Source organism: Pezoporus wallicus, unplaced genomic scaffold (genome assembly GCF_028554395.1).
Source record: "Pezoporus wallicus isolate ANWC-B61680 ecotype Strahan unplaced genomic scaffold, APGP_CSIRO_Pwel_v1 contig_7344, whole genome shotgun sequence".
In the NCBI taxonomy this organism is placed as follows: Eukaryota; Metazoa; Chordata; class Aves; order Psittaciformes; family Psittacidae; genus Pezoporus; species Pezoporus wallicus.
In genome coordinates this window covers 409105-433979 of record NW_026640533.1, presented here as the reverse complement: position 1 = coordinate 433979, position 24875 = coordinate 409105, and the positions used below count along the sequence as shown (strand labels likewise).

Here is a 24875-nt window from a genome sequence, read left to right as displayed (position 1 = left end):
AGAAGAGAATCAATTCCATTTATTCTGTAAATGTGCATTTGTTTTACTGTAGCATAATTCCAGGATAATGTTTAAATTGATCAGTAGATTGAACTTAACAAATTAAGGGGGAGGAAAAAAAAAAAAAAAGAAGAAGACAATGCTACATTTCATTTTTCCTAACACAGAAGATTTTGCCAAGCTACTGAGTAATAAAACTTTTAAAAGGCAATACATTTCAGATATTTATTTTCAGAAATTTGCCTGTACTTTGCAGGGGACAAAGAGAATAGGGGTACTGCCCCAGTAGTGTAATCAGTGCTTGAACTCTGTTTTTCAGGGCCATGGTGGATATAGCATCAGTCAATAAGCTTTAATCAAGGAGGGGGTGGCAGAGGAGCTCTGATGGCACTCTGCAAATGGATGTACTGCTGTTGGAATGGTGGCTGCTTCTCAGGAAGGCTTCTTGTAGGAGAGGGTTTGTAGGAAAGGTGTTACACTCCTGTGAGCTCTCAGCAGGGGTGCAGCTAGCTGTGACTTGGCTGGGAGGCTGCTGTGTCTGTTCCTGCTCCTCAGATGGACAGAGCTGCTGGAAACACAGGTTGCATTTTCTTTCTATTGTGTTTCTGATTAGCAGTGGTGAGCGTTGGTCTCCTACCCAGTTGTTCATGTGTTCAGCAGGGACGATCAGCTGGAGGCAGTAATGGCACTGCTTATGCACACTTATGCACGCTTGGAAGGCCAGAGCCTGTGGTCAGCAGCTTGTTTATGCAGGCACACCTGGAAAGCTCATCCTAGCAAGCTCTTAAAATACATACATTAAGCCATATTGGATCACCACTTGCATTTTTTTCCCTAGCTCTAAACCAGCCATAATTATGATCACTATTTCTGAAAGGTGTTCCCACCATAGTACCTGAAGTACTTTAGATTCACACTTGGAATTAGTTCAGATAGATGATAAATTTTTTCAGACTACCTTTGTGCCAGCAGCCCTAAAATACCTCCCCATTGCTGCTTGGGCTGAGCCTCTAGCCCCAGCTAGAGTCTCCAGCTGAGTCTCAAAGGGAAAAAAAGAGAGCTCCAGCCCACAGTGCTGCTGTAGTGTTACATATGAGGTGTCACAGAGACAGGGAGAATTTGGACTTGGGACCGTGTTCAAGAGGAGGGTAGTTGGAAAAGCAGGACAGGGATAGCACTGGGATTTGGGGGGCTGGACATCAAGAAGAGAGAAATGAGTGAGTGAAGAGAGGTCTTTGATGGAGAGCAAGATAAGGAGGAAGGAGGGTGAGAGCAGAGGCTGGGGAAGCAAGACATGGCTGTGAGATGAGGATGCAGGAGGAGTGCGGGAGAGGGACAGGGTCACTTTTGGCTCAGGGGGAGACTGGAGATTGGGAAAGGGGGGAACCAAGGCATGACAAACCTGTAGCAAGGGTGAGTTGAGTGAGGCAGAGAAGGAAGGTGGCCTTGCAGGGGGGAGGCAAAGCACTGCCAATGCAGATGGTGTTGAGCAGCCCTACTTCCCCTGGGGTCACCGGGCAGAATGACTTCACTGGCTATCCTCTTTTCCCCACCCTCACAGCCACTGCACTGTTTCCATGCAGTGACCATGGCAACCCAAGTTTTTGACTGGTTGTTCTAGGATGGTAGCCGTAATGATAGTGGTAATGAGTATTGATGGAGGGGAGGGGAAGGCAAGCAGCTGTGGAGCAGGGGAAGTTGCCTGAGTACAGTAATCATGTTTGGCAGGTCAAGGGTGAACCGTGGCCTGCGGGAGTTGTTAAATGCCCAAGGCTAGCAAAGTGGTGTTATAATAAACCGCAGATGTTTCCGCTATTTACAATGTATACGTTATGCTTAAACCTGAAAATGCATCCTAGGATCTGGTGGGTAAGGAAACAGTTGTTAGCTGCTTGGAAATGACTTGCTGGTAATGTATCTGTTTCCCCTCGGTATTAGCTGTTGCCTGTTTAAAATATAAATCTTCTAAGCGGAGACCCTCAAAAGCAGCTTCTTTGCCAAACCAGTGGTTCCATTCGGCTTCATGAGAAACAGCACTGCCCCCCCAGACAGTTGGGGGGGGGCAGGAGGCTGCAGCCTGGGCATGGGAGCCATGCTAGCAGCCTGTGTGTGTTGGTGTGGGAGAGGCACTGCTGTCAAGCACGGGAGCGCAGCCAGTCGCAGGTGTGCAGAAAGCACTGTTTAATTTCCCCAGACTAATTGTTTTAGAGCTCTGAGCCAGAACCCTTGAGGTATGTCATGGGCCACAGCACAACCACAGTGACTTTGAATAAGCATTTAAGAGAGGGGGGAAGATTTAGTTGATTAGGCTTTTATGTCAAAACAATTGCTTGTCTACAAGAGTAAATTTGTCAGCTAACATGTGAATTTACATCCCAATGGTTGCTCCACGAAAACCCTCCAGGTGATCAGTCCTACAGCTGGTCCAGGCAAGGCACTCAAAATATTAACATTTAAAGTGGATGAGTTCAACTGTGGGAAGCCCTGGAGCAGGCATTCCTGTTCAGAGATGAACTGTTCTGAGAGAATTGGAGTAGAATCTGCTTTGGGAGTGAATTAAACTAAAGGCACCGAAATTTGGAATAGCTTTTGGGTCTGTGTAGAAGTGAATCTTGGGGGTCAGGGAGAAAACTATGCTGATTTTGACAGTTTCTGTTTAGTTTTTCTTCTTTGTTCCCCATTTGTGCCCCAAAAACTCCCTGTGCAGCTCTCCTGTCACAAGTCTACTGTGGCTTCTATTAAGGGTGATGCCTCTTCTTCCCGAGCTCTATTGTCCTGGGTATCCTGTGCGCCTGCCTTAGAATGATTTTCTTGATTTTTAGCCCCGATGGACAGCTCCCTTCTATCCATCCAGTTTTACAGTATTTCACATCATGCATAATGAGAAGGGATACTGTACAAGCATTCTGCTAGGCAGACCGCCTATGTGGTGTTGATGGCCCCCTGTACATTTTTCTGATTCTCTTGGATTCATTATCAAGGGTGAGAGACCTTTCACTTTAGTGGTTTCTAATATGAATTGGTTACTCCAGTTAAAAATGTAGTAAGCCACTCCCATCAAGGTCTGAGGTGACTGAGTGTAAAATAACCAAACCTCTGCAAATTCACATCCTATCCCATGAGCTGGCTTCTCTATATGGAAGTCCCAAAGTGTGGAAATGTCACTTTTCTGAAATCTTTTTTGAATGCTATACTCATCTGCTTTGCTGGAGAAAAGTTTTTTTTAAAAGAAAAGTTTTTCATGTATTTCAATGTGATGACCACTTTTTCAAATGAAGTGTCTGAATAAGAGTTAAAACAGAAAAACCATGCATTTTTCTCTCCCAATCTTATGCCTAAAACAGGGGTGCCTCTCTTTATTTAGGGCTGTGATGATCATACTCAAATGTGACTCATGAAGTCACTTTTAGAACTACTTTGTTTAGTGAGCCTGTTGGCTGTGAATTCAAAACATGTTTTCATAAAATTTCTGCTTCTCTTCTCCCACATGTCCAGCAGATTCAGCTAATGCAAGTCCTGTCAAAATTCTCTTTCTCTGTATTTTGATCTATATCCTTCTGCAGAATAATCAGATACAATAGCAAATATATCAGGTAATATGCTGTTTTCCAGAAAAAAAAACAACACCTAAGAATGTATAGTGTGGTTATATGTATGTTCATCTATGCAACTGTCTAAATAAATAGAGGGCAGAGATAGCATATCCTCAGAGCTTGGAAGACTGAGTTATCAAATTGAGAATAAAGGCTGTGCTTAATAATAAATAACAGTGTCATAATAGTTAGCAACCTGTAGGAATCTTTATTTTGTTTTTCATTTTTTAATTTTTTTTTTTTTGTATGAGGGTGGTGAATGGGGTACAGAAAGGAAAAGGATGATTAAAACCTGCTGTGTAAGCCAGTGTTTCCTCTGATTATTTAAATTATGTTTAAGATTGGAGAAGCAAGCCATGGGGATTAACAGCTGTCAAATCTCTCACTACTATCAAAACAATTCCATCTCCTGAGCACTGAGAAATACTGAGAAATGAAAAACTTCACATTTTTTTTTAGCTAGTCAGAAAGATTGGGATGAAGATACTGTGAAGAAAAGGACACATGGCCCTGGAGATTTTGCCTTTCTTGGCATGGGAACCTGGACTTCCATGATTAGGTGTTGTGTTTGGTGTGTGTTCAGTTAACCCTGGACAGGTCTGAGAAGGTGCAGTGGAGATGCCACACACTGCCAGCAGAGATGATCGCTTTGGTTTTTCTTTGCTGGATTTTGACCATTCTCTATGTACTTTCAACTCACATCAAAGCCACTAGTAAGAATGGCTTTTGGGCGCTTTCAAACAGTGTGTGCCCACTTCCTCTCCCTCAATTACAAACAGCTTGATTGTCCTGGAGGCTCCAGAAAAATGATGTTTGGTAACCTTTTTCCTTAATCCTTGGTCTGTTCTTAGAAATTCATGAAGCTCATGAGATAAAATACTCTGCAAAAAGAAGCTCACACCTGGGAATAGTGACTTCCAAAGTCCAAAGCGTGCCTTAAACTCTTTCCAGAAGCAATTATTAAAAGGGAAAAATAAAGTAGATGTTCAGTATAATGATACTGTTGGGTTTTATTATTACGTTTTCCTGGCAAGTTGGGGTTTATGACATCTTGCAGTAGATAAACAGAGATTCAGGATGAGGCAATACTTGAAAACCGTACGCTTAATATCTACAGGGCACTTCCCTGTCTTGATTGTTTCTTTTCTCTCAGCAATAATGGTGTCCTGCTTGGTTGCTTCCTACATAGAATTCCTTTTGCAGCCAGAAGGGGGACTCAGGATATTAAATTTCATCAGATTCAGTGAACTCATCTCTCACGTTCTTTCTTCTGAACATCCCTGTCTGATACTGTTATAGTTTTTTTCTTGGCTTGCTCCATCAATCTGCTATGATTTTCATTTGCTTAGCTTTTGTTATTATATACATATCAATGCAGGACAAATTTAGCAGAAGGAAGTACTGAAATTTTAGATGCATGGCTGGAACCAGGTAGATATACCAGCTTTGGTGTATCTTTTCTTTGTGTATTTACGAGGGGCGTTTTCAGCCCCTGTATTACTTGGTCTCCCCACAGTTACATCTTCTCCCCAGTGTGTAGGTAGAATCACAGACTGCAATTAATGAGGAACTATTTTGGCAGTTGAGGCACCCAAACACAGGGGAGTGTTGTGATACCCAAGAAAGCGGGTCCTGCTGGATGGACTTCACACCATCACCCATCTCATGACAAAAGAGAATAAATAGACATTCCTAAGCATATATATGCATGTTTCTTTATGATGGCAGCAGTAGTGAAATAATCTGTGAGAGAAAAGCCAGACAGGGAAAAAAAAAAAAAAATTCAGAAAAGTAGATGGTGTGGATACCTAATTTTAGGTTCTTTACCTAAAATGGTAAAGATGAGCAGACTCATCTTTTACTCATCACCAAGAAGTGAAACCTGCCTGCCACTGGGATTCTTGTGAGACAGCCCTGTTCTCTGTATTCATGCCACCTTACAGGCCTGAGTCTTACAGGAAAACTGATTCAACTGCCGGTTCTGCTGCAGGGGTTGCACAGAGTTTCCATTGTAAACCCCCATTTTCCCCAAATCTTTTTAGCACCAAGCTTTTATGTTGGATTTGTTCTTGCAAATGTGAGTTTCTTTCTCATGTCTTTTAGCAAGTCTGGACAAAAGAGATGACTGGCAAGCCCCTAGGGTTCAACACAGCTGGGGAGAAAGTTATGCATTCTGCCTGTTACGTACTATTTTCAATGAAAGTCCAGATTGAAACTTGACGTTATACCATCTTTTTAGGACACCATGGTTTTGTTTGGTTTATGAATGTCTGGGTTTTTTTAAGGAAGAAAAAAGTGGCAACACATAAGAATTAGTCTGAGCACTATGCAGACCCTTTCTAACGGGAGATTTGGTTTGTGCTTGATACTTCGATCTCATGTTATTTCTTGGAGAAACATTCCTCCTGTGTCTGTCAAGGAGCAACAGATGCCTCTAGCAGATTTTGCAGTGACTTACTCCAGATAGCTTCAGAGAGGCACAGTAACCACATCTGATGAGGCTGAAGCCTTTATTTTAATTCTGACTCTGCAAGGAATAAGTAGGCAATCTGCTGGACTGCTGCAGCATGACACCAACAGCAGTGTGTGGGAACCTTCTTGGTTTTCCTCATCTGGACTTTTTTTCTGGGAGTTGTCTCTTGATACTCCCACATGAGATTTTTACTCATCTGGGACAATAAGGAGTGTGTAGATTGCTGCCTTCCTTCCGTGCAGCTCATTGGTCCCAAGCTGAACAGGCCTGGCCTGAGGTCTAGGGGGGCTCTGTGGTGGAAACAGCTTTTCTGCAGATTGGCTTGCAGTTGTTCTATTGCTCTTCAGTAATCTCTCACCAGCAGATAAGCACATTCTCTGTTGGATTCTATGCGTATACAGTCCAGGTGATTCATGATTAAAGTCAGTGTCCTGGCTGGGAATTAAAAGCAAAGGAAGAGTTTCCTGTTGCATAAATAACAACACGCTGAAACTTTTTACTAGAAATTGTTTGGACACATAGATCAGAAGTGATATGCAAAAATCTCCAGTAGCAATATGAAGCTGTTGTCCACAAGGCTGTTATCCTTGAGAATGAAATAAAAAGGAGACTAGAAAAGGGATGAGACATTGGTCTGATTAACCCTTTTGTGCAGAGAATTACGATCACATTGATGTCTTTCTATCCTGAATGATGAATGCATCTCAACATGTATGAGTGTTAACACACAAAGTTACAGTCTTTAAAGTCAGGTTTCTTAAATAAATTCAATGGAAGCAGAAAGAGTATTGCCTCTAGAAAGACCCATTAGGATTAATTTAATCCAGAAGTTTATTGATTCAACTTAATTTGTTACAGAATTGATTTTAATGGGAGTTTAATCATAAATCGGCTTAAAATCAGTTTGAGTGTGTTCACGCTGAGGCTTTGCATTGGTCTAAATAAAACTGATTCGTGCTTTACTTCGAAATCTGCAAATTTGGATATAGATAACGTCTGTACTTTATTTTTTGCCCCTTAGAAAGACTATAACACATTTCTCCATCTTCTGGGGTGAGAGTCTAGCTGTATCAAATCAATGACAAAGCATTTTATTTTCACAGGGCCTGAATTTTACCTCAGTACTGTGCTGCAACTTCAGTTACGGTATAGCAAACAAAGCCCTTATTACTTGCACGCTTGGTGTAATCAGTTTTCAGGCTGTGATTTTATCCAAAGCTGTGACACATGAAAACCATTTATAAGTTTAAAAGGAGAAGTGGGGGAAGGGAGGTGAACTTGCTTTACCATGTCTTTAGTTTTTTTACTGACAGCCTGTTCAGAATTTATATGGAGTTTACTCTCCAGCTCCTTTTTAGCTAAACTTTACAATACGGTCTGTTTTGTTAACAGAGGGCCTAGGTTGGGACATAAGATCTGGCAAATTGCACGCATTGCTTGCTACACTTTATACATTTGAGTGGCTCTAGAAGGTCTGCCTGTAGCTTCTGCATAAAAAGTGTATCACCTTCCTACAGTAAAAACCATAATTTCTTCCCAACAACAGATGCTTGTGGCCATGACCACAAGGGTTAGATACATAGGATGTTAAATAATTACTGTTTAATGCATGTTAGGGTCTTTTTCACATAGGCATAGATTATAAGGCCACGAAGGGATTTTGACAAAGGTTACTTTGAAATCTTGGCAGGATGTTCTTGATGGTTATGTGCCAGGAGCTCCAGGCTGGGCTTGATGGCCTGGGGATCTATGTCACAGTTTTCTGTATTTGCATGATGATCTTGCTCCTGTGTGGCCCACTACTTAGTATTCACACAGGTTTCCTGGTATGCAATTCCACTGCTTATGCTTGATCTGGAATATATGATTTAGAAGCCTTGTCTCTTTTCCTACGTAATTTTTAAACTTTTGCCTGCAGACCAGAAACCATTTCAGAGTTGCATAAAGTGTTCCTGTCCCTCATCCAGTGTTTGCTGGACCATGGCATGTTTCTGCACGCTTTACTGATCATGTGGTTATGGATTTTTGGAGGTTGACCTTTAAAAAGATGTCTAATCTTGTATAATAATTTAACCAGGAGAAATGCTTCTAATTAGATCTTTTTGCAAGCTGTTCTTGGTTGCAGGTATTTAACAATATTTGTTCTTAAGAATTCTGTTTATTTTTTAATTATTCTCAAGATATCTGTGTACAATTGTAAACATTTCCTTTTCATTGCAGTTTCCTTTTTTGTTTTGGTGTAGAGAGCTGCAGAGTATAAATGTGGGGTTCAGTATATGTCAGAAGTAAATTATACTGAAGGGTATACAGCGAGATCCTCTTTGCGTACTGTGCGAGCCTATAATATTAAGCGCCATGTTTAGATTTTTGCTGAGCTGTGTTGAGCTGATGATTTGTGTGAAATGCCCAGGTGTGCCCAGATCCTCAGTTCCTGAAATGAGTCAAGTGGCTTTCAGTCTCCTTGGCTTAATTGTTTGCACACCTTCTGGTAAAATATCTCCAGGTGATTGCCATCTCAGCCAACTGAGGGAGCCAGGACTATTTGTGCTGTGTCCTTTTGCTGTGGGACTGGCACCCCTCTGCTATTATCAGACTGCACTGATTTTCCCCTTAGCATGTAGGTATGAATGCAGCTGTCTTCCAAACTGACTTAGGTGTGAAGGCACAGCATATTCCACCTGCAATAGCTCTGGCTTTTTCTACCTGGTGGAGACTGGGGCAGGCTGGGGCAGGGGGATTGCTCTTTCAGGTGTTACGCAGTTGCGATAGGGCTGGTACATGCTGTGAACCGTCTGTGATCAGCACCAGAAGGAATTAATTAAGAGAAAACTTTAAAGGCAACTCTGGTTAAGTCTAGGTGGGAACAAACTCAACTTTGGGGTTGCAGTGGAAGGGCTGCCCTTGATTCTCATAGTCTTTCTCTATGCAGTCTTTGAGCACACAGATGTGTTTGTAGGGCTACATACCTCACAGCCTGTGCTGAACACCCATTTAAATCACAGAAAAGTATATTTCTAGGAGACCTGACCACAGAGGATCTAAAGGGGAGAAGGGAAGGAAAGTGGTAAATGAAGAGCCAATACCCATTATATTAAGTGTGACTTGTACATTAGCAAATCAATGTCTTGAAAGTTTCAAAGTTCTTCACACTGCTGTAAATACTTTATATAGCCTATAATGCAACATCAGCTTCTTCCCTTTAGTGTTTCAGTTAACCTTATTTTCTCCAAATGCATTGATACATTTATACATTTTGATTCTGCTTCTGTTCATGTCAAACAAGCCATCGGACAGGTTTCAGTTCAGGTTCTCCATCTTCCTACCCCAAAACATCAGCGTGAATGAGTGGTTCTTTTTGGGGAGGAGCATTAGCGGACAAATGATCCTCCTAAATTGCCAATTATGCCTGGGGATGCCAGGAAATTTTTTCATCTACTTTGTGAAAATGGTGGCCTCTCTGTGAGTCTTGTGAGAGAGATATAGTTTGGCATTGGGGGGGGGGGGGGAGTGTAGTTTTTCTGGTATATCCCGTTTTGTGTCTTTCTCTGTACTCAAAAATGTTCTTTCCAGTGGTTATATCCCCAAACTTAGATTACTCAGGTATCATTGGTGGTGGTGGCAATGACTTCAGCTCTGTGAACCTATGCAGAATGAGGTGGTTAGTGGTCACCTACTGAGGTACCCCACATCCCACTGTGTAGGAATCACCTTCTGACTACCCCTTCCACTGAATTTCACCTGCTATAGAACTGTGTTGTATCATTTGTTAATAAGGCATCCATTTGGGTAGCAGGTCCTTCTGGTTTTCTTGTTTAGCATAAAGAGTTGTTTGAATACTGGAGAAATTTGTGTGAATCCTGTGACTACAACCTTGTGTTGTGTTATTTGAATTCTGCATCATGAACTAATGTGGCAGCCTGTTGCTTCTATACTTACATGACTGGGCTCTCCCTGAAAGCAGACACAATTTGGCATGCTTAATTAGGAAGATCACTAACCAGGGACCTAGAAGTGTGCTGGCAGTGTCGCTGAACATGTGTTGTTATTCTTGATCTTAAGTCTCCTGCAGCCTCAAGGGAATGAGTAAGATTTTGAGAAGTATGGTCTGACACTTTTGTCTGTGGGGTGGAACTGCTGCAGAAACAGAAAATGCTACAAAGTCAAGAAAACAGTGTAATCGCTAGGCCCTCTCTATGATTAGGATCAAGGGAAAGCAATTACTTATGTCCTTTGTACATGAGCATCTCAGCTTTGCTGGAACAGTATTAAGGGAGAGAGCGTGGTAAGAGGATGGAGAAGCAACTGAGACAGAGGAGACTGAAACAAGAGTTATAAAATATAAGACAGTGCATGGGACTGAAAAAGCTTACAGGATGCAGTACACAGAAGCTTTTGTATTTTCTGATGATAGTAAATATAGGAGTGTGCCAGAAAACGTTAAATGTGAGAATGAGACGAGGAGCTGACTGCATCACTTTTGAGTTCTCAGATTGAAAGGTTTAAGCTCTAAAGCTATTAAAAAGTTAAAAAAAAAAAAAAGTCAATTCTACCAAAAAAAGAAGAAAAGGAGTTATCCAAGAACTAGATGTTCATCAGTATAGGAATAACCTCTGAAATTATATTAAAGGAAAACATCATTGTGTTGTGCACCTTTGATCTCTGTTTGGCAATTTACTGTAGGCTTTTTTTCAAGCAAAGGTAGAGATTAGTGATGAAAGCTAATGGTAATGAAAGCTTTGCTCTTAGGTTGGAGAGCAAAGAAGAGAAAGACATATGTATGGTAGAGCATGGCATGCTTGCTCTCATCTGACTTCAACGCGCACAACTTGAGACAAACTTTTTTAATGCGCAGTCCTGAAATTCAGCTCCTAAATCAAAAGAGGCTTCATGTGGAAAAAAAAAATCATTCAGTACTTGCAAGTCCCCTTGAAGTCCATGGGATTTATGCCTGCATAGCATTTCTGTGCATTGGATTCCTTTAATTTTAATGCTCAAATAAAGATTCTGGAGTCTACCTTTATGCACTTAGGTATGTAAAATATGGACCTACAGATTTTTATATCGACTTTATGACCAGCTGTCCCTGAATCGCTTATTGGATATCAACTATATTTATTTTACGCTGTCCCCACATTTTCAGTCTGTATGATCATTGTCTAATAGGATCATCAAAGCTGATAAGGAATGCAGCCAGTTGGGGTCAGCTGAAGCATTGTAGAACAGAGGAGTGAGTATTTAATGTAATCAGGTGGTGTGTTCCTGCAGGAAAGATTATCAATAAACAAATTAAGTATTAACCTTTAAATCATAATCTTTAAGTTAAGACGCTTGCTCACACCCAGCTTCTCTTGTGAAACCTACATTTTGCTATCTTTGAATGCAGTTACCTGTCTCTGAGGAGGTGTAAGCTCGGAAACTGATATCTTGAGTGACTACAAGAGGCTGGGCAGTCTGGCATTATCTTATTACACTGAATAAATGGTTGCTCTCAGGCTTTCTCTCATGGACATGATACTTCTAGACATGCCAGTTTGTCACTACCTTCCTTTTTCTGGCTCCACTGGAGAGGTTTTTTACTTGTAGAGTAGAAGGGGGAGTAGTGAGACATTCTTCATTTGCCCAGTACTTCTTGTATATGTCCATTTACAGTGTCCTGTTGAAAACCCTGCCTTCACAAGGCTATGTTATGAGTGGGCCCATTGATAGTCTTGGAAATTTTTACTAGGCTTTTGACAGGGGAAACGAAAAAAAAAAGATTAATGTAAGCTCAGAGAGGGTAAATATCTCCTAACAGTGGTATGACATGCCATGTACTTGAAAGCATCTCACCCTGAATAAGCAAATATTTTAGGTAAAGACCTATAGTCTGGTGCACCATTACTTTGAAAGGACCAAGGGAGAGTTCATACCTAAACCTGTCAGGCTTACTGAGTTTAGACTCAAAACATTCCACAGCATGAGATGAGCAGTTCCTGGTCAGGGGAATCAGAGGTGCAGTTGGTTTTCTGATTAGCTCCAGGGAGTAGTTACTCTGATTTATATGGCATCTGGTTCCTTGGTGGTTCAGTGTTCAGGGAATATATCTGTAGTGCTATAGCCCTCCCTATTGTTCTGTTTCTTGGCTCCTGACCATGTTGCTAGCCATTGCTGTGGTATCCTCCTTTCTTTTGGCATTTACAATATCTAAAATTCATGAAAAAAAAAATGTACTTTTACTATAACTAGGAAGAATGAGATTCTGTGGATCTTGGTTTTACACATAGTGCTAAAGACAAATGTCAGGTTTGTGTTTTTCCTTTTGCTATCGTACACAGATATGAGTATTCAAGTAACACCAAGAGCCAGAAGCTGAAATGTATCTGACAGTATTTTCAGAAGAGTTCAGAAGTGAAGAATTTCCATTTAAGCAGCTAAATTATTTGTTTGATTTTCCAGCCTCTCAGCTCATGTTCAGTTACTCTGGTATTTTGGAGAGTTGGTTGTGTTGTATTATCCTCCATAATTACCCGCACTGTTTTATCACATAGGTAATCTGTACGGAGACTCAGTATGCTGGAAGGAAATAGCCAGATTTTGAAAACTGTTCAGAAGCCAAATGTTGCCTGAGAGAATAATAGAAGGATTAAAATCAACAGAGAACAACAGAACATTTTGGTTTATGTTTTAGTTGTCTGAGCAGGAGCAGTATACATTTTAAAGTGTAGCTTATATGGTTTATAGCAAAAGCTTTAGAAAATCTGGCCTAGTCTGTGATAAACCTGAGCTTGATTACAATCTCCTATGCCAGGGGAAAAGGCTCTTGGAAATAATAGAATTCGTCTTGCATTACTGCTCTGCCTGGAGCATTATGCTACAAAGTGCAACTCTGAGACCAAGGCAATGGGTGATATTATTGTGGCTTCAATTACCACTTCCCAAGCTGTTGGTCACAATTTTGCATAGCAAACTCTGCACATGTGCAGAGCTACACTGGCAAGCATGCCTAATGTATTCCTGCGCTCAGACTCTTAGAAAGCTTTGTGCCCTCCTAGGAAAAGAAAAGAAAGATAAAAAACCCAGCCACTCATGGAATTTCAGCTGGAAGCTTGTAGCTGTGTGATAATATTTTGCAGATTTCCTGTTTAATTTGCTCAATGTGTTGAGCTTCCATGCAGATTAACTATGCAATCAAACACTGAGTCTAAGGAGATTGCTGCGCTTTGCCAAACTTGCCAAAGTCCAGAAAGAAGAAGTTACCTCTAGTCATACATTATCAGTGAGTGTTTTGCACAGAGACTATAGAAATGTGTGTTTCTTATCTGCAACAATATTATTCAGGCCAGCAGATGTACGTTTCTGAAAAAAATTGCTAACAAAATAACAGATATTCAAGCCGTCTTAATAAGCAGACATCTAACACCTTGCCTGTTTTGCCTATTAAACCCTCCCAACAGTGCACGGCTTTTGCTGTCACAAGTGCTCTGCTGCTTTGTGAGAGCTCATCACAGCATGACAGCCTTCTCTTGCTGTTATCGCCCCTATTGCTTTCTTAGAAAGTCTGTCAAACCAGGGGAGGTCTGTGGGCTACAGAGAGAGGTCCTGACCAGGGAGTGTGAAAAGCCTGGGGTTAAACATGGATGCCTTTCTGTGTACCTAATTTACTCTGAAAATGTGAGGTCTTCCCAGAATACAGATAAAGTGGTTCACACCACACCTTTAAATCAAGCAAGGCCACATTTGAGGTGCTTCCATGCTTAGTTTCTGCTGTTTCTGCTCAGGATTTGTCTTGTTTTCTTTGCTACCTGGCCCTTAACATTCTGTGATGGATAGCACACATAAAGGCTTCACAGCTGCCATACCAGAGATGCTTGCAACAGCACTAACCAAAAATGTGACCTGCAGAAAACGCTGTGAGGCTCCCTTTCATCTTCACAATGCACTTTGACAGAGTCATCCTGTCCCACATGGCACCTCAACCTCCACCCATGCTTGAAGATGCAGGAAGTGTTTTTCTTGCTCTTTCTCCCTTGTTGCTGCCCACAGCAAGCCTCACCCAGGCTGGTGGGCAAAAGCCTCACTGGTGCAGCAAGGAGCAGGGCTACATGATGGGCAGAGCAAAGAGCAGTGGAAAGAAGCCAAACTGGCAGGAGATGCCATGGGGCCAAAGGAAAAGGGGTAGAGAGGCGAGGGGAGGGAGGTGTTAGGCAGAGCAATGTTTAGTGATCATTAAAAGCATGATTTTTTTGCCTCATTTAAAAGCAGTTTTATCCCCTTTCAAACCGTTTTACCCCTCAGACAAGGTCCTGTCTTAGCAGCAGTGGGGAAATTGCTACAGACTGTGATGAAAGTCGCCTCTTGCAACAGTGAAAGCTATGGTTGATCACAATCCAAGCACACTATGCTGTGGTTTTAACAGCACGAGTTTTCTCATATGCCTGGAAGGACTGATTAACTTTTGCAAAACTGCAGCTGAAAGGAAACAAACGTTGTGTAAATGAAAAAAAAAAAAAAAGGAGAAGAAAAAAAGCAACAATCTCTTTTCTGTCATGTCTGTGAACAGCTTTTACTGCTTTCCCTGGAGAGCCTGCATGCTTGGACAGCGAGTTACTGTGAATTAGTGAGGGTCACTGCCATTGATTAAATTGTCTTTTATGTTTCCTGGTAGCTCCTGAATTATGGCAAGAGTTAAGCATTGTAATGCAACACTTTTTTTTTCTTTTTTCCATGACAGTTCTGATGGAGGAAAAATCTGCAAGTCATTTTGAGGAGATAATATAAAATTAAAACAAAATTCAGGAACAAAATGGCATCTCTCTTTTATTCCCAGTTTCACAGTGCTATATTGACAGGAAAACCAATGATGGGTTGGTCTTAAGCAAAAAAATGTTGATTCTTGCAATTGTGGTTATTCTCTTCATTTATGTAAGGTATGGACTATGACTATAATAAATGAAATACAGTAAAATAAGGAATACTGCCTTTTTACGTCACACTTCTACAGCTCCCTTTCTTATAGAGTTACCAAAGACTATAACCTTAACTCTTTCCTGACAGAATGAAACTATGAGCACAAACTTCAGTAGTAAAGCTGTTAATTAATGCTAATTATTTTGTTGGAAAATTTAAAGATTGTATTTTTCAAAAATTCTTTTGCTCTCTTCAGTAAATACCTGGGTATTGTATGTGTGCTTTTGTGTATAAACAAAGACGCACACTCATAAAAGTATATATGTTTAAACATATTGGTTTCAGAATGTTGTGTGAGCATTTGTTTTTCAGGAACCAAAAATTGTTTTAGTAGCATTTGGGAACACTCCAGAATTTCCACAGGGTAATTTTGGAGGGGTGGAAAATGGAAACCATCACAAGGGAAGATGTTTTGTGGGAGATTTCTTTCTGGTCATGAAATCCTGGGCCTCACCTGATCTGTTGTAGTGCCACCCTGAGGCATGAGCCTACTGTGTGTGTAGAAGCTCCATGGACACCCTCCCCAGACAACGTTTCCCTGTCAGACATTTTGCTCATGTCTAGTCTAAGACTTCCTGCCAGGACTTCTTTTCCACAACAGCAGAGATGCATGGAAAAGGTTATCACCTTCCTTTCAGTCAGAAGGTTTTTAATTATTGAAGGCTACGCTGCCCCTATACTGGCTTCTGTTGGTGGCTCAGTAGGAGCCATCCCATTTGCTCCTTCACTGCAGACCACATTTTCCCAAACACCATTGTTTATGCGGCTGTGCTCCAGGGACAGTTTACAGGGAAGTCAGGCTTTCCCTGGATTCCCGGGATCAAGAACATTGCTTCACCTGTGGGACAGGCCATGCTGCTGCCTGTAAGAGGCAACTGCTTATCGAGCATGTGTGTATACCATTCTTTATTATGTGCCTTTCATAATTATGGCCATCGTGGTGCTGCTTGGTTTTCATCTCATTGGAATAATAATTAAGGGCAATTGATGTCAGCAAGTGTCCATAAACAAACACACAAGAAATACATATCAAAATGTAATCAATTATTTTTCAACTTTTTTAAACAGTTTCTTGCACTGGACCATATTGGAGACCTGTTGGTGTCCCAGTGAACACTCCCATTACAAAGAATCACTTGGCCATGCCATTTGTTCCTTGGGCAGTATTACAGCTGTTCAGGAAAAAGAGCACACTGCAGCTCGAGGTGCTGCATGGAGGCACACACCAACAACAGGGTGCAGCTGAGGTGGAATAGACTCACAAGCTATCAGCTGAACAGCTGTAGCTCCCTTTATTAGCCCTCCCCAGTTGTGTGATAAAGGTGTTATCTTAAGCCCCAGAGGAATACGGTTAAGCTAGGTGTTTTACCTCTACACAGGAGTATGATAGAGCTTGGTTTACAGCTAGACTATGGAGTCAAACAGAGGGTAGTGTCTCACAGATGGACGGCTTCTTCTTGTGAAGTCTGTGCTCAAAGATCAGTACTGGTTGTGGAATATTAGAAGTCTTTAACTTAGAAAGCCCTAAATGGTTTGAGATTTACCTACACAAGAAGTGCTACAGCTACAACACAGTAGAAATTGAGATGCATCAGCTGGAGCCTTTCAGTACGTGAGAGCTCTTGGCTGAGATTTTTCAATACAGTGTCCCCTTCTGGGTCCAAAATACCCTTAATTGATATTGATTCTCTTGATGGGCTTCCAAGCCCCTTGTCTCTTGCCTCAGGGAAAAGATATGGCCAAGCTGAGGTTTGAGGTTAGATGTATAATGTGGGTTATAATGTTTGCTGGAGAAAAATCCTTTCACTCAGATTAGGGAAGCTGTCAAGCTTGTATTTATGCTTTTAGCTCCCTGTCACACCAGTTGCACCTGGTGCCTTTAGGTAGCCCCTGAATCATAGCAGTTGAAATACATAAAGGAGCAAGATACTCTCCCTTTCCTTTTCTGTGTTACCTACTAAGGCTGCCTGCTACAGTGTGGTCTCTTGTGTCTAGGTGCACACAATTAAATGTTGTTAGTGCTTCATATCATATTCAGTAGCAGCACTTCAGTTCTCGTCAAGGCTGTGTATGGCTTGCAGGTTGCAAGACCCGCATAGGAGGATCCCAAAAGGCCAGACTAGGCTGTCATTAAACACGCCTTTATGCTTTAAGGTTGATATGTGTAATAAACAAATGATCCTTACTTTTCAGGTTTTGGTGTGGGATTGTTGCTAGTCTGGCTGGGATTTTTCTCTCTGTGGCTTGCCTAGCTCAAATTTTGTTAGCACTGTTTTCCCTCTTGAGGATAGCCTAATCACCAGCATGTTCTTTTATTTCTTTAGCGGTGCCTCCCAAACTGAAGGAAATGAAAAACCAGGAGGTTGCTGTGGGTCAGAAGCTAGTGCTAAGGTGTGAAACCACTTCAGAGTACCCTGCGCTCAGATTCAAATGGTTAAAGAATGGAAAAGAAATAACCAAAAAAAACAGACCAGAAAATGTCAAGATCCCCAAAAAACAAAAGTAAGTACAGACACGTCTCTCAGGTGGAACTGGGGGTGATGGGGAGAACTGTTCAACAGAACACAAGCATTGAGGTTGTTTATTGCAGTACCACAAAGCTAAGACCTGTGGGTTATGGAGGAAGAAAATTTAAGGTAGCAGACACTGATGTTATTTTTCTTGAACATATAGATGAAGTAATAATATGGTATAAATATGTCATAAATAATTTTCCGTTTTCAATTTCTATTTATTTTCTGGTAGCCAAAGGCTATTGTTTTAAGCAGTAAACCTTGGAGACAGGCTATTTTTGAACTACTGACAAGAACAGAGGTACCTTATGTTTTATTGTCTAAAATCCAAGAATGCACGAAATCATTGAAGCAATGTAGATTTGGAGTTATTTTTGAGTTTTGTTTTGCAAGCAATCTAGTCCTTAAGACGGGCTGAATGCTGTCTGCATTAACTTCACATGCCTAATGTAATCTTGCAGTAGTCCTTTACTAGAGGCATTCCCACACATGCAGAACAAGACACGGGTCTAGCAGATGTCAGATGAGTATCAAAGCCTGCAAATCTCATCCTCCTGGCTGGGGGAAATTGTCTGCTACATGTGACTGATGACCACTGAAGAAAGATAGTCTGGTGCCTCCTTTCTGCAGAGACAAAGAAGATACACAGTGCTTTTTCTGCGCTGAGACAGGAGATGGCTTCCGCTGTTTGGCTTGGCCTCTACCTCGTTATTTAAGTTAAAAAGTTCTGATTGTGGCCACTCATCCATCAAAGGAAACAATGACAATCTGTTTGAACACAGCCCTGCAACTCTCACTTCTGCTCTCAGTAGGCAGGGCTGCTATCTGCTGCACTGGGCCATGCCTTCCCTTCATACAAGACTCAGAGGATTTCAGGTGGGCTTTGCAAGAGATCTTTCATTCCAGGGAGTCAAATCCCCCCATACTTTTTTGTCAGGTCTCGTCTCATTAGGCAAAAGAGCAGCCAGAATCAAACAGTTGTTTCACTTCTCACTCATTCAGGTTGAAAACCATACGTCCTGCCCTTCCTTGCAGTTTCTTGTACTTCAGCCTGGGGCACAAGGTAAAACAAGGAGTGGGGGAGAGCAGCATCACCACAGCCCCTGTGCCATGATTGCACAGACGGCAAGAAGGAACCTGTGATGTCTCCTTCCAGCATTTGCAAAATGGAGCTGTTCCAGGTGGCAGATAGCCTGGCAAATTGTCTGGACACATTTACAGGGCCATATGTCTCCATCAGAGTTGTATTTTCGTTCTATTCTGTCAGGAAAGTGCTCAGGTCAGAGCCTGGCCCTCAGCTTCTCCAGCAACGCAGTACTGCCTGTGAGGGGCAAACACTGTTTTCTCCTCCTACGTTTGGGCTGATGCTGATTGACCAAACTTACCAGAGCCAGGATTTCACCTTCCGGGGCTGGGCTTTGTCAGTTCAACATTGCATCACTAACTGCTTTCTGCCAGTTCTCTTCTTTCTCTTCTTCCCTCTTCCCAACCCCCCTGAATAATCTTTGAGGAGCTGGCAGAAGGGAAACTAGCTAATAGCTATTGATCAGAGCATGCATGCAAAATGTGTGAGACTATTTTTTAGATTGATGTGCGAAAATATGTTTAAAATTCCCCAAAAGATACATAATGAAAAAATAATAAAATTGGTCCTTTCTCTAGAAAGTGGAAAACTGAAGTCCTATTCCTCCACCACAACTGGGCAGAGTGTAGGCTTTGACCTAGATTTCACACTTCTGTGCTCTACCCCAGCCATGAGAGTATCACTCGTTGTTGGAATTTCTCTCCTCTGTTTTCTGTTTTAAAACAGAAATGTCTATGTGGAACAGGAAAGTTCTTCCAACTAGGGATGTGAAAGTCTTGAGATGTAGAGTACAAAAAGGGGAAAGACTGCTGATATCTGAAGGATTTTCCTTGCCTTTCTACTCTGAGATTTTAGTTTGGTGACACATCAGCGCTTTGCCATTTCTTCTTTTGCTGTTTATGTGTGCTTCCAGCGCTGAGTAGATGTGAACAGCGTAAAAGGAGATAGATTTTATCTTGATAAAATGTGGGACAGGCATGTGTTCTAAAGCTAAAGGAAAACAGAGAAAAAAGACAGTGCAAACGAGTGCATAAAATAACATGCAGGTTACAGTAAACAAAGCCACATTAAAAAAGATCCCATCACAAAAAAAAGGAATATAAACAGTTAAGGAGTTTCCCCCCCCCCCTTATTTTCTCTGTTTTTTTCATGACAGCACATTGATAAATGTTTGTAATGTTTGTATGCTCCCATATTGTTACAACAATCATTTTTGTGTGGCTTCTTTGCTATTACCAAGTGTGGGAAGCATCAGCAAGGAAGGCTAAAGAAGTTGTCGAGCTGTCTGGGATTAATGTCTACTTTAAAGGTCAATTGGCTACATAAAAAGTAGGTTATGTTTCTGAAGAACCACTAGCATGCAGGGTATGACAGTCTTATTGGTCCCTTCAATCCAAACACTTAAGAATAATACAATCTACACATTTATTAAAATGTCACAAAGTTTGTTAGTAGTGCCCAGTGGCCAGAAGTGACTTTTGGTGATGTCATATTTTGCAAGATACCACCTTTCTCATTGTGTAGAATAAAACATGTTCATTGTTGGGAGAAATATAAATGTTTCTGAGTTCTGGCTATTTAGCTGTAGGGTCTTTAAAAAAAATTGAAAATGATCTGGCAGAACGATGAATGTCTACCTCAGAAATCGAAAATTTAGACCTTAAATTGGCTTAGATGCATGAAAAAGATAATACTGCAGCTTGATGTTTTTTGGGTGCATTTGGTCACTGAGAATACTGCTGATTGAAAGGATTTACAGAAGTGGGGCAGATGATGACTGTGTTTTCCTAGCATTTTTAGAGTTTAAAAGACTCTGCTGCAATGCAGGCTTCCTTGAAGCTTAGCCTTCTGAAAATTGCCTTGCATGTAAAATGAACTCAGGGGATCACTCCTCTCAGCTTCCTAGGCTGATTTTCAGAGTGGTTGATTCAGAGCACGCAGAGCCCCAACATGCAGTGGCATGACAGTGCAGCAGATGAGTCACACTATAAAACTGTGCCCCTTCTCATTACACTGAAAAGTCAAGAGAAACTGAATGAGTCTAAATTTTAATGAAAGGCATTTAAATCACTCATTTTTTTACCTAGTATTTGTAATGGAGTAACAGCATGCAGCCAGTGAGTTTCTGCTGCTCTTCAGATTGCTGCTGATTCACGATGCCACAATTGATAGATTTACGTGTTCAAGCTCTAAGCTGTTCCTTTACATCAACGGAGATAGATACAGAAAAAATCAGGCACCAGACAAGGGCTTTTTACCTACTAGCTAACCTTCCCATGCCTGTCCACTTGTACTGGTAACATTTCATTTTCCTTCCCTGATTTCACACCCACATGAAGCCTGAATATGTTTTGTTTGGGTGTGCTGTACAGAGTGCTTTATCAGGCAAGACTCCTTTATCAGGGTTGGGATTTTTGGGCAGAGAGAAGGTGTTTGCCACTTCACCTCAACTAGCTGATGGCTTTGGATGCAATAGTGCATGAGAAAACTTCATGTGCATGTGTCCTGTACCTTCAGCTTCATCCAAGCTTAGCCTGGATATTTGCCCTCAGATGGGCAATTCTGGATGACGGATGGAGACTGGAAACGAAATGAATTCAAGCAGCCAGACAAGGTAGGCTGGGGCTGCATTCTGCGGATGTACTCCTTTCCCTTTCGTGTATGAATACATGCTCAGCAGTGTCATAGTGGCAATGAGCTGAAGGTACGACATAAGCAAATTGTAGAGAGAGGCATTTTTTGGTGTAGTATGGTATAGATTGAGAAAAGGACAAGCATTTGAATACAAAATTCCTTATGTGAGGCTTTATGTGAGTATTGTTGGAGTATCGTATTGCTAGGGAGATGCTTCATTTGCAGTCATTAAGTCGTCTTCTCTGACTTTTAATCCTGTCCTGATATCTCTCAATAATATTCTTAAGACTATAAATATTAATATTCTTTCTCCTGCATTTAGAGAGAAAACTCCTTATAGAGCTTTTCTAAAAATAAGAATAAATTTGGCTTGTTAGAAGTAGAATTGTAAGAAATATGGTTGCTTCACCTATTTTAATATAATCTTAAAATCATAAAAGGAATACAGAATTCCTCACCTTTTTCTGTATCATGTAAAACAAAGAAAATAGAAATAAATACGTGGGCAAAGAGTTTCCCCTAAAAGCCATGACTACCACAAAGGTGGTTTGCACCAATATTAATTAATATCATGCAGAGAGGAAAAGATACTGCAAGAGACACACAGTGGGAGCCAAAGTAGAAGTGATATAGATGCAGCTGTGCTTGCTTATCATTAGGTTAATGTGAGTTTCTCAAAAAACTGAGCCTATTTACAATGTCTTTCGGAGCATCCTGAGGCTATAGCCTACTCTCCATCTAGACAAACGTCTGCAAACATGGCTAAGAGATAACCTGTGTGATACAGGAAATACTGCATATCCACACAAGCTGTTAGGTACTGTAGGCTACTGCCAGACGTTCTTGGACAGGCCCTTCAACAGGCAGTTATGAAGGCAGATGTGCAGATGACTGGCCATTTGTACTGTAGTGTAACTATAGCTGTTGGGTGCAAAATTCCTACTCAAAGAAATGGTAGCTTTCACCTTTGGATGCTTCTGTCAGTGCCTCAGCCACATTTTACACATACAGTCACGATTGCCACCAGCTAGACTCTGTTCTTAGTGCCATTTGAAATGCAGCCTAGTTAATTAATTCAGCACTGGGAACTGGGCTCCTAACATTGCCTGAGAAGGGAGCCCAAATAGTCAACTATTCAGTTGTTTACCATTCAAGTAAACCTGAGCAAATTGCTAATCATAACTTGGCTGCTCCTCCTTCTTGCAAGCCCAATAGCCTGAAGAAAGCAGGAGAGTGAAAAGACATGGCTGTGCTAAAGCAAAGCAACTCCCGGACACGGCTTAGCTCAACATGTATCTCTAGACATGCTGGTGACTATGAGTTATTGGAGTGAAGAACCCCTGCCTCCTGGGGATCAGTCCTTTATGCTGGGGTAGGCCAACTTAAGGAAGCCAATACTCATGCTCTCTAAGTGACTATTCTGTATTACTATTCTGAAGATAAATAAGCAGGCTTTGCTACAGACAAAAACTTCATGAAAGCACTTCTTTTAAGCAGAAACTGGCAACAGAAATAATGTGTATATTTTCCCCAGAGTCGTCATTCTCTGCAGTCTAAGTAACAGGATTATTGCCATCACATGAGTTGGGGACCCCTTGAATGACACCAGAACATGTTCCTACCAACTTAATGGGGAGGCAGGAGTTCTGCATTTCAAAGTCTAATCTTAAAACCTTGGAGACTGATTAAATTATGTCCCTGAGCCTGGAACAAAATGTAGTTTCATGCAAATTGTGCTCCTGCCCATAATTTTTTGTTAATACTGAAGAATGATTTACTATTGGGGTTTCAGAGGTTGTTACAGAGAGTGGTGCTTACTAATCTCATGATTATTTAGTCAGATGTTGGAAACTACACCAGAACTCTGCTACCAGCAATATGAATCTGTAGGAAAAGATAATCTATTTTAATGTTACACCCATCTCCATGGCATCAGGATAGCAAACAATTCAGCTGAGAGATGAAGGTTGTTTTTCAGATTTCTTTTAAGAATAAAGACTCCTCCCAACAGAAAAGCATAAACAAGTATCTTAATTTGAGTGCATTAATATGCCTGTTTTTCAGCAGCCTGTAACAGAGATATTTTTTTATTCTCCCTTCTTTCAAATGTGGATAGTGCTAATCTGTGAATAAGAATGGAATACTATCTGTTGAGAGGGGACAAAAAGACTGCATTAGTTGATGTAGTGACTGTTACTCCAGAAAAGGAAGTTAAAATGTTTTTTCTGATTTCACAGGAAATACTCTGAGCTTCACATTTACAGAGCCACGCTGGCTGATGCTGGTGAATACGCATGCAGAGTGAGCAGCAAACTAGGGAACGACAGTACTAAAGCCAGTGTTATCATCACAGACACCAATGGTAAGGCTTGACTTTTTATTTTACTGTCATGTTCGGAAAGCCCATGTGTTAAAGCTACTACCAGGACAAAATGGTTTGGATGAGGGGAAAGCTTTGCAAGTGAAGTGGAAGTGTAAACACTGAAATCTGTTAAGTGTTATAAGAAGATTAATCAGGCCTGACTTGTCTGCTATGTTGTTGAGTCTTTCAGGTTTCCTAACCCACGCAAATAAGATGCCTCCTACAGATCTCAGGAGAGATCAGCATTTTCTGTGCAATACTTCCCAATGTCAAGTCTAAGACAGAGTCTAAATACTAAGATGAGGATGAAGGGAAGGGAATATTATTATAAGTTCCACAGTACACATGAGTAGTGGAGGCACTGTAGGCCTGTGGGAAAGCTTTCATTTAACCTAAAACATGTCCTAGTCTGAACTTCTAAACCAGCACAGGCAAACAGCATTCAGAATTAGCCAAATTATTTAAAATTATTATAGATAGCTATTTTTTCAGGGTTCATTTCATTTACAAGAATGTCCAGTTTCCTCTGACAGAATTTCTTGAGTGTTTCCAGTGCACATAAACATTTTAGCAGTACTGCTTCTCCTTGAGAGTGCATTGGAGGCTGCAGTTAAGCTGAAGTCTTGTTGCTTAAGTGTGACATTGAGAAATTCAGCTCCAATAATTCAAATTTCAGTGTCCAACCAGTTGTGAAGTATCAAACAAACATGCCTTCATTAGCAAACAAAGCAGAAGTTCTGTGCATATCTGAGATGGGTTTAAAAATGCTGTTGAAATGGGAATTTACCAGACATGCATATCTGTTCCACATTGTGCCTTGAAATAGGAGATAGGCATTTAAATAAATAGGAAAGCAAAAAAAACCTTGGCCAGTGGGATTTGTCTTTGGCTGTTTGCTGTTTTGTGATCATACAATTACTTGACTGTATTCACTTTGTGTGTTATTCTATTTCATCACTAAAGAATATTAGGTGCTAAAATTTCATACTAGCTGTATGGTATTATAATCATGATCAGATGTCAGGAGACTCATATAAAAGATCAAGTGTTATTTACCAGAATGTTATTAGGAGAAAAAATAGGTAAGTGGTTCTGTGTAGTTTTCTAAGTGCTCTTGGTTTCCATGAATACAAGGTCTGGCTGCTCATTAGCTGCTTACATGGAAAACTCCTATACTGTTTCCAAGATACTGGAGTTTCCAAAAATCAGCTGTAGGCACTGTGATTAGTCATTGATACAGACAAATGCAAAAAAAAAAAAAAAAGGAAAA

The 24875-nt window shown here is 41.0% G+C and overlaps 1 protein-coding gene across 10 annotated transcripts in view; it reads left to right on the top strand.

Annotated features, from left to right (window-relative positions):
* NRG1 (neuregulin 1) overlaps positions 1-24875 on the top strand; it is a 458712-nt gene that overhangs the window by 293805 nt on the left and 140032 nt on the right. For 9 of the 10 annotated variants that reach the window (XM_057419354.1, XM_057419355.1, XM_057419346.1 and 6 more), the window contains 2 exons: positions 17337-17514; positions 23481-23605. In XM_057419354.1, coding sequence (XP_057275337.1) covers positions 17337-17514; positions 23481-23605 — 303 coding nt within the window. Of the gene's footprint in view, positions 1-17336; positions 17529-23480; positions 23606-24875 lie in introns of those variants that run through there. The other variant, XM_057419356.1, reaches the window with a different exon arrangement.